This window comes from Stegostoma tigrinum, chromosome 17 (assembly GCF_030684315.1).
Source record: "Stegostoma tigrinum isolate sSteTig4 chromosome 17, sSteTig4.hap1, whole genome shotgun sequence".
NCBI classification, from domain to species: domain Eukaryota; kingdom Metazoa; phylum Chordata; class Chondrichthyes; order Orectolobiformes; family Stegostomatidae; genus Stegostoma; species Stegostoma tigrinum.
In genome coordinates this window covers 17,749,536-17,759,237 of record NC_081370.1, presented here as the reverse complement: position 1 = coordinate 17,759,237, position 9,702 = coordinate 17,749,536, and the positions used below count along the sequence as shown (strand labels likewise).

Here is a 9,702-nt window from a genome sequence, read left to right as displayed (position 1 = left end):
TACACAAATTCATGAGAATTTGAGAGAAGTAATTTCTCCTTAAATCTACTTCCCCTTAACCTAAAACATTCTAGATATGTCAAGGACTTAATGAGTGTTCATCTAATTCTTTCCATGTCACTTGGAAAGATTCATTGTCAATGTAAAAACAAAATCGATGTTGATTGTTGCACCTTCAGACGAGCAGCAAAGCATTTGCCTCCTGTAAACTGAAGTTTGATGAACAAATTAATAAAGGCTGACTGACATTTTTGCTTTGAGAATTTAATACATCTAATAGTAAGCCAATTACATCATTGCATCCAAAGCCCAATGTACTTTTAGATTGCTTTTCAAACGCAGTGACTCCCCTGCCTTTCATCATTTGTTACATTAATGCTTTCTGTCTACCACCTGTTATCAAACTGCATTGTCTTAGTTGAATAAATCTTAAATCTCGTTAATCCATACCAAATCTCTATTGTATGCTGCAACCATTCCCATCCATCCTATCCTGGGCTAGGTTTGAAACCGGTTTGAGAAATTTAAGAAGGCTTTGCAGTCCACTGAATTTTCAATGTGCCCAGCTTTAGTAAGGATCAGATTGTCAAGTTCATTGTAGAGAAAAACAGAACACATGGCACAGAACTTCAAGGCAATATGCCAGTCCTATACCTCTCCTCTTCAAGTCTTCCGTTCAATGCATTAGTTTCATGTTCCTCAGACATGTCTCAATTATAGGGTTTTCCTCTATACATCAAGTTTAAAAAAAGACAGCAAGGCATCAGGAATCTACATTTTAATACACTGGAGCTATTTGTGTCACTAAAATATACATAGTAACAAGCTTCAAAAAAAAACACAACATCTTTTTTATTTCACAGTAAACGCACAAGCACAATACAAAGTCACCAACAAATCTTCCTTTTTTGTTAAATTGGTACCACTAAAAAAATTACACTTCTCCATTTTAAAAAAAAAACAGAAAAACTGCCATAGAAGGAAGATTCAAATTCTGCGTGGAATGCTGAAGCTAATTCATAATTTTTCCTGCATTTCCCCTCATCCCCGACTTCCACCAGGAGTGTTGGCACCAACTATAGTAGCACCAAGCCAGCAGTGCCAACTCAGTTGAACTTCCCACAGTAGTTATGGTATTCCCATTTCAAAGTAAAAGAATTAAATCAAAAACTTTAAAGAGGGGTCTGGTCTGCCGCAGGGACCACTGTCAAATCGGAAAGATTCTTACCATTGACTTTGCATGTGCAACATATCATCAAGGTAGCTTTTGAAATGAATCACTTGATTGTTTGCTAACATTTACACAAATCAGTCTCGATTACACTTTACAAATCCTTCATGGTCTGCACTGCACAGGTTTTCATGCAGCAACGTCCATTTAAGTTCCTAATAAAAACCTCAGGTTCTAGTCAAAATGACCATCACTAACCTGCCCCATCATGTCATCATTAAAACCATTATTGCATGATATGCTGTTCAATCTTTTAGTCCTCGTCCTCAGAGCTGCAGAAAGCATTCCACTCTATAGTTGGACGTGTGCAGGCAATAGTTGCAAACAACACCAGGCAACCTCTGGTCTGGAGACTAGTTGAGCCAGAAGCAAGCAAATGCTGAAGGCTGCAGCACTTGTCTACTACCACCAAATGTCATGAATATTCACGATTTGTATAATTAATTGTATTCAAAGAGTACAAGGGACTGCTAGCCACATTTGCTTTACAAACAAAAGGACTTCATAGTTTCATATTAACCTTAAAACATCACCCAATAGTGGCAAAATTGCAGCTGCTATTGCTGCAATATGCCTGAAAATGCACAGGTTATTAAAACTTAACAAATTCTCAATATCTTTTCAAACTTTTTCCTCAGGGGGAGGGGTTTGAGGGGGCAGAGGAAGCACAGTTTTCGGTGTGTCTACTGTATTCTCTATTCCACAAAATTATTGCCAACAGGTTCCCAGTAATTCTTAACAACTTATTTTCACATTTCAAAGCAGTTAAATTAATCCATGTAAGCATGGCTGTTTGCTACTATTTATTATCCAGCGAGATTTTCTTTCGTTAATGTAGTAGTGATGCAGAGCAGCTAAGTGAATTCTGAGAACCATGAAAGCCATACATCTGGGAGAACTACTCAGTGGGACAGAATGTAACAAATTTAAGTTATTTCTTTTTTAAAAGCTCAACAAATGAGAGATTTTGTAGGTGTGCCAGAAGTTGTACTGTTTTGACTACAAAAATGTAGAATCTCAAAAAAGATATTACAAATCTTCATTTTCTGTTTGAAATTTACAACCAAAGTACTTTTGCAAAGCTAGCATAACAAGCAAAAAGGATTTTGCTGACTGGATGTGATCCAAGCCGACACTATGATACACAAAGGAGGATCTGGACAACACTAACACTGTTCTACACACGGACAAACAGGGAAATTCATCAGGCTGTTACTAACTATTCGCAAGTCATGGAACACAGATGGAACACTTATTTTATCTGCACCCCTGCTTTCACCCAAACATGAAAAATTTTAAAAAATATTTATTCCATGGCAGACTAATGACAGTCAGAAATCATGTGCACATTCGCAGCTTGGAAAGTGTAAAAACATATACTGGGAAGATTTTCCTTGATTGTTATTTCCAGTGAAATCCAAAATCTGTTTACTTAAAACTTAGCTGTTAACAGTGAGTGACTAGAGGAAATGCTCCAAAATTATCCACAGAAAACAGACAGACATAATTAGTTGCAAGATTTTATTCAAAACAATGCAACCAACCGATGACATTTACCCCCTAAATGTTTTACCAGTGATCCATCAACTGGTACTACATATTAGGGCTCAGGCCAATGCCCTCAGTGGACAGTTAAAAGTTTGGCACGGACGCTTACTGCAATCAGTCAAACATGCAGCTTCCCACTGAAGATGCCCTCCAAGTCATCTGCACCTTATTATAAAAAGATTTTCCCGGCCAGCAACGTTTAAAGAAACTGAGAATGTAAAAAAAGTTTAGTATATAATTGCTGAACAAAACAAGTTGTTCGACATAATAGCAGGTCAATGTTCCAGAAAGCCACACCCAACTGGAAAATTTCTTCAAGTTGCAGCTCCGTGTGTAATAACACTTTCTACAGCCCATGGTGTGCACACACCTCTCCTGGGAATTCAGCTCTTTTCTTCACTCATTTCAAAATGTCTTCCTGATTTTTTTTTAAAATTTTTCTCCTGATCCAGGATCTGTACAAAGGTGAAAATTGTTCTCTGCAGATTGAGGGATTACAGAAGAGGAACAAAGAGAATAACAGGCGTTAATTTAACTTGATAAAATTTTAAGAGTCAGGGCTATTGAAGTAACATCAACCATATCTATCTCCCCTAACAATCACAGTGATTCCCCTCCTGGCCAATCCTCTCCTCTTCATCAAGACATTGCACAACAGTTTCATATTAATATTTCCGCCATGTTGCCAGAAGTATAAGGCCAAACCATGTTGTCAGACGCGTTTTACTGGAAGCCGGGGAGGGGCGGGGGGGGGGGGCGGGGGGTGGCATTGCAACCAAGCTCAATCCTTATTTCACTCAATGTCTAGCCATAAGCACTTTCCAAACATAATTCATTGTATCATGATCAGGAACAGTAAAGTTTTCAGATTTCTCTACACACGTTGTGAAGGTCAGGATTCAGTAGCGGTGTTCATGTTGTTGTTGAACAAAAACTGTCATTTAATTTCTCAGACTCATTTTCCTGGTCCTGAAGAATCTGGTAGATGATTCTGTGGCATTTGGTAAGGGCATCTAAAGGAGGAAAAATTCTACCTGGTCCTTACCGACCTACCTTTCAGAGATGTGCCTGTCCATGATGGTATTGATAGAAGTGGCGACTGCACAATCCTTGTGGAGACAAAGTCACACCTTCATATTGAGAATTCCCTCCACTATGTTGTGTAGTGTGATCACTTTGTTTAATGGGCTAGATTTCAAAAAGATTTGCCAACTCAAGACTGGGCATCCATGAGGTGCTATGGGCCAACAACAGCAGAATTGTAATCAAAAACAATCTATAATCTTTCAGCGTTGCATATGCCCCACTCCACCATTATTACCAAGCCAGGAGACGAACCCCGGTTCAATGAAGATTGCAGGAGAGAATGTCAGGAGCAGCATCACGAATAACTAAAACAAGGTGTCAAACTGGTGGAACTACAACATAGGACCATCTGCATGCCAAACAACAAAAACAAGGCTAAACAATTCCACAATTAACAGATCAGATCCAAGCTTTGCCAGTCCTTCCATATCTAATCATGAATAGTGGTGGACAATTAAAAAACAGGAGGTAATGGGTCCACAATCTGTATCCTTAGTAATAGGCCAGCACAGCATATAAAGGCTAAAGACAAAGCTGAATAAGTGCCTTCATTTTTAGCCTGGAGTGCCAAGTGGATGAGTTCCTCCTGAAGTCCCAAGTACCACAGATGCCAATCATTAAATTGATTCACTCCATGCAACATCAAAAATAGCTGAAGGTCCTAGATATATGAAGACTATGGACCCCAAGAACATTCCAGCAACAACACAGAAGACTTGTGCTCCAGAATTAGCTGTACCCCTGGCCAAAATTTACCATTTCAGCTACAACACAGGTATCTACCCAGCTAATTATTACTATCAGTCTATTCTCAATCATCAGTAAAGTGATAGAAGGGTTCATCAACAGTGCTGTTGCGTGGTAATTGCAAAGGAATAACCTGCTTACTGACCCTTAGTTTGAGTTCCATCAAGGCCACTTGTGATCTCATTGCAAACTTGGTCCAAACATGAACTCCAGAGGTGAAGTCATAGAGTCACACAGTGCAGACAAGTATGATTAACTGCCCTGACATCAAAGCATCATTTGACGGAGTATTGCATCAAGCAGACCTAATAAAACTGGAGTTAATGGGAATCTGGGGAAAACTTTCCACTTGTTGGTGTTATATCTAGCACAAAGAAAGATGGCTGTGGTTACTGGACACCAATTTTTCTATGCCCAGTATAACATTGCAGGAGTGCCTCAGTATGAATAATTTCTCATCAACCATTTCAGAGATGCTTTTACACACTTCTGGATTAGGAAGGACTTGATCAAAGGTAGGAACACACTACCACTGTGCCGCAAGAACTCTAGTTTTTCAGGATAATGTCCTCAGCCTCACAATCTTCAGCTGCTTCTTTAAAGACTTTTCTTTCATTGGAAAGATGAATGTTTAGATTCTGTCTCATTGGGGATGATCAATTCACAACATTTGTGTACTGTGAATGTTACTTGCCACTGGCCCAATCCTGAATGTTGTCGAGGTCCTTCTGCATATCAATGTGGACTGCTTCATTATCTGAGATGTTGCAAGTTTTGTGTTTGCAAGCAGAAGGACCTTGACAACATTCAGGATTGGGCCAGTGGCAAGTAACATTCACAGTACACAAATGTTGTGAACTGATCATCCCCAATGAGACAGAATCTAAACATTCATCCTTGATATTCAATGGCATTATCATCATGGAATTCATCCACTATCAACATGTGGGAGTTACCCTGACCAAAACCTGAACTAGACCAGTAATGTGTATACACAGTTTAAGTACTGTTGCTACAAGCACAGGTCAGGGACTGAGAATTCTGCATGAAGTAACTCATTTTCTGTCGCCTCACTGTCTATCCAACATCTACAGGGTACAAAAGTCAGGATGGTGATGGAATATTCTCTGGTTGCCTAGTTGACTTAAGAAGCTTGACACCACCTAAGAGAAATCAGCCTGCTTGATGGGCAATAAGCAACTCCTTCAGTGATGTTCTGGGGCTGAAATGACAAACTACACCCATCTTCCATTGTGCTAATTATTTTTATAGAGTTCTCCCCCAGTTTCGCTCAGGAACTTTGATTCCACAGTAGGTCAAATGCTGGCTTGATATCAAGGATAATGACTTCTCCTCAAATTCATCTCTCATCAATGATTGGACATAAGCTTTAATGAAATCAATGGCTAGGTGTGCTGGTTAAACCCCAACAGAGCATGAGTTAGTAGGTTCTGGTTGAGTAGATGTTTATTGATAATACCTTTTATCATTTCATCATGTCCAACAGTAGACTGATGGGGCATTAATTGGCCATGTTACATTAGTCCTGCTTTTGGTGGACAGGATGTACCTGGGCAACTTTCCACATTTCCAGGTATGTGCTAGAACAGCTGGCCTCGGGAATGCCCCTAGTTCTGCAGCACGTCTTCACTAATCTTTTTGCAATGTTATCGGGGCAACGGACATTATACTAAAGCTCCACCTAACTTTAGTCCAGATTTTCATACATCTTTGGAGAGAGCAAGTAGTTAACTTTTGCCCTAAATCAACACCATCAATTCACTTCTTTTCATGGAAAATTGCTGGGCAGAGCTGAATTCAGAAGTGAAAAACAGTGACTGTCCTTGACATAAAGATGGCATTCTATGGAGTATGGCTTCAAGGAAAGCCAGCAAAACTGCACTCAATGGGAATCAAGGGAAATTCTCCAATCATTCCGAGCATAAAGTAAGGTGTCTATGGTTGTTCAAAGTTAATCAATTCATGTCCAGGTCATCTCCACAGGAGCTCCTCAGTGTAGCATTTTAAGCCCTGTGATCTTCAGCTGCTTCATCAATGACCTTCTGCCATCATAAGGTCAAAAGTGGGGATATTCGCTGATGATTGTGCAATGTTCAATACCATTTGTAGCTCCTCAGATGCTGAAGTAATCCATGTCCAAATACAGTAATCCTGGACAATACTCATATTTGTATTGATAGGTAGCAAGTAACATTTGAGACCCACAAGGGAATGATCATCGTCAAGAAAGAATCCAGCCAACGCCCCTTAATGTTTAATGTTATTACATCATTGAATTCCCCACTGTAAAAATTTTGGGGATTACCATTGACTGAAAACTAAACTGGACCAGCCATATAAATATTGTCGCAACAGGGATAGGTCAGAGGCTGGAAAGTGTGTGCAAAGTCTACTATCTTAAAGTACAAGTCAGGAGTGTGATGGAATTGTTTCCACTTGCCTAGGTGAGTGCAGCTCCAACAATACCCAAGGGGTCCAACAGCATCCAGGACAAAGTACCTGCTTCATTGGCACCCTACCCACTACCTTGAATATTCACTCCCTCGACCATCAGTGCAAAGTGGCAGCAGTGTGTAACATCTACATGTGTTGCAGTAAGTCACCCAGGTTTTTCAACAGCACGTTCTAAACTCATAACCTCTGCTACCTAAAAGGATAAAGGCAATAAATGCAAAAGAACACTACCTCCAAGTTCCCCTCTAAGCACATAGACCACTGACTTGAAACTAATTTGCCATTCTTTCACTGTCACTTGGCCAAAATCCTGAAATGTCCTCCATCATAAAACTGGGAGTACCACCACCACATGAAATTCAATAATTCAAGAAGATGGCTCACCACCATAATAATGAAAGGTATTGGGGAGGGCAATAAATGCTGGCTAAGCCAGTGGCATTCACTTTCCGTAAAATAATAATTTTTTAATTAGCCATATTTTACCCATGGCCGAGATTCTAAATCCCAAGCTTCAGGACTTTGTCATCAGGTTGAAAGGTGGGTCTGAAGTCTGCAATGAGTGGAGAACACAATCATTCACCTGTGATTTTTTTTTTTCCCCAGTTTGATTAACAAAGGCCATATGGTGGGTTAGCTGTCAGTCCATTACAGGACTTTGGAGGTACTCTTGAATCTGGTGGGCCAATTAGAGGCATTCCGGCTTGGAAGCAGCCATGGCAGGTAAGTAACGTATAGGGTCCACCAAAACATAGGTGCCATCTCTCCAATTTTTGTTAAAATTGGAAATAAAAACAGGTCAAGCAGCCAGCCACCACTGTGAGATGGTGAGGGGAGGAACTCGCCATAGAGTGGTCTGCAGTTACAGCTGAAGGATGGGAAGTAAAGGAATGTGTCCAAGCCTGGCTACAGCACTGGCTCTCCTGCTCGTTCCACTGCTGCCATTGGGCAGCGACCTCCAGACAGTGGCCATGCTACTTGCAAGCTGTGAGACCTGGATAAAAAGTTGAAAATTCAAGTTGCCAAAGAAAAATGTGAATGAGAATTAAAATCACTTTTCACATTTTACTATTGCTCTTCAAACCCTCAACTGTGGTGACTGTAATGCATAACACACTTACACTGTTTGGTGAGGCGAACAGACCAAGCACCACACTCATTCCACCTGAAAATAAATAGCTGAAGGGCAGGAAGAAGCTGGAGGACTGCCATGCAGGCTGGCTAGTCCCTCCCCACTCAATGAGGTCCATATATTTAGTCACAAACTTTCCAAAACTGCAGTAGTCCATTGTGGAGAATGCTTTAAAATATAATAATGCAATTATGATGCTTCTTTTTAAACAAGCTTTACGTTCTAAACCTACCTTAGCGATGCCTATACTCTCTCTCTCGCTCTCTTTCCTTGTCACGGTCCCGATCTCTATGCCGATCCCGTTCTCTACTTCTCTCACGGTGATAATCTTCATGCCGATCCTCACTGTGAGAGCGTTCCCTATGTCTACGGCTTCTGTCATGAGAACGGCTGTACTCTCGGTCTCGTGATCTCTCTCTTTTCCTGTAAATAGAAATGCAATAAATCCAACCATTTTTGCCAGCTTACTTTCAGGATATGTTTGAATACCCTTTCAGCAATATAGTGTCAATTGCTTAATGAATGAATATTAAATAATGACAGATTCAATGTTACCATAGAAAACAAGATGATAAGCAAGAAATTATTGTACATAAGAAATATGAATAAGAATAGATCATTGTAGCCTTTTCAGCCTGCTCTGCCATTTGTGAATATCAACCTCAATTCCAGTCTCTTGCTTGATCTCCACATCCCTAGATTCCCTTTTGAGCCCAAAAATCTATTGATTTCAGCTTTGAATCTAGTCAACAACTAAGCATCCACTGCCTATTCTGTCAGCTCCCCAAATTAGTGGAACTGGGTTGTGTCGAACAGGTAGATTCAAGATTTTATCTGTGGCCTAGCTCAGTTGACTGATCTCAATTAAATACCACCTAAGAAAACTGCCAATACTAGTCTGTCCAATGATAAATTATAGAGAAAACATAGAAATCGGATTTGGGCATTTATCTTCCAAGCCTGTCAATTCAATGAGATCATGGCTGAACTGCAACTTAACTCCATATATCCCAACCATTTGCTCATACCTTTTACAAAAATCTGTCAGTCTCAGTCTTAAAATTCATCAATTTTCATTTGTAAAAATGTATTTGGCTTTTCTCCCGCTTTTTGTCTGAGCTGTTTCTCATGAGATGTCTGATTCTAACTTTAAGACTATGTCCCCTTGTTATAGACTTTCCAGCTAAATTCATACAGTACAGCAGAGATGCTTTAATCCACCATGTGTGTACCATTAAAAATATACTAAGTGCCTACACTAGTCTCACGTTACTACACTAGGCCCATAGCCTTGAATGTTATGACACTTCAAGTGCTCATCCAAGTACTTTTTAAAAAGTTTGAGGTTTCCTGCCTCAACTATCCTCCCAGCAATGCATTGAAGGCCCTCACCACCCTCTGGGTTAAAAGGCTTTTCCTTAAGTACTCTGTAAAACTTCCTGCCTTACACTTTAAAATTATGCCACCTTGTCATTGATCCTTC

At 40.0% G+C, this 9,702-nt stretch overlaps 1 protein-coding gene across 1 annotated transcript in view; it reads right to left on the bottom strand.

Annotated features, from left to right (window-relative positions):
- Positions 1-754: 754 nt before the first annotated feature.
- The window catches only part of LOC125459171 (cleavage and polyadenylation specificity factor subunit 6-like), a 68,688-nt gene continuing 59,740 nt past the window's right edge, over positions 755-9,702 (bottom strand). The window contains exons 8-9 of the mRNA XM_048545207.2: positions 8,452-8,642; positions 755-3,258 (exon numbers count right to left, since the gene is read on the bottom strand). Of these exons, the coding sequence (XP_048401164.1) occupies positions 8,453-8,642 (190 nt within the window). The 3' untranslated portion in view covers positions 755-3,258; position 8,452. The remainder of the gene's footprint in view (positions 3,259-8,451; positions 8,643-9,702) is intronic.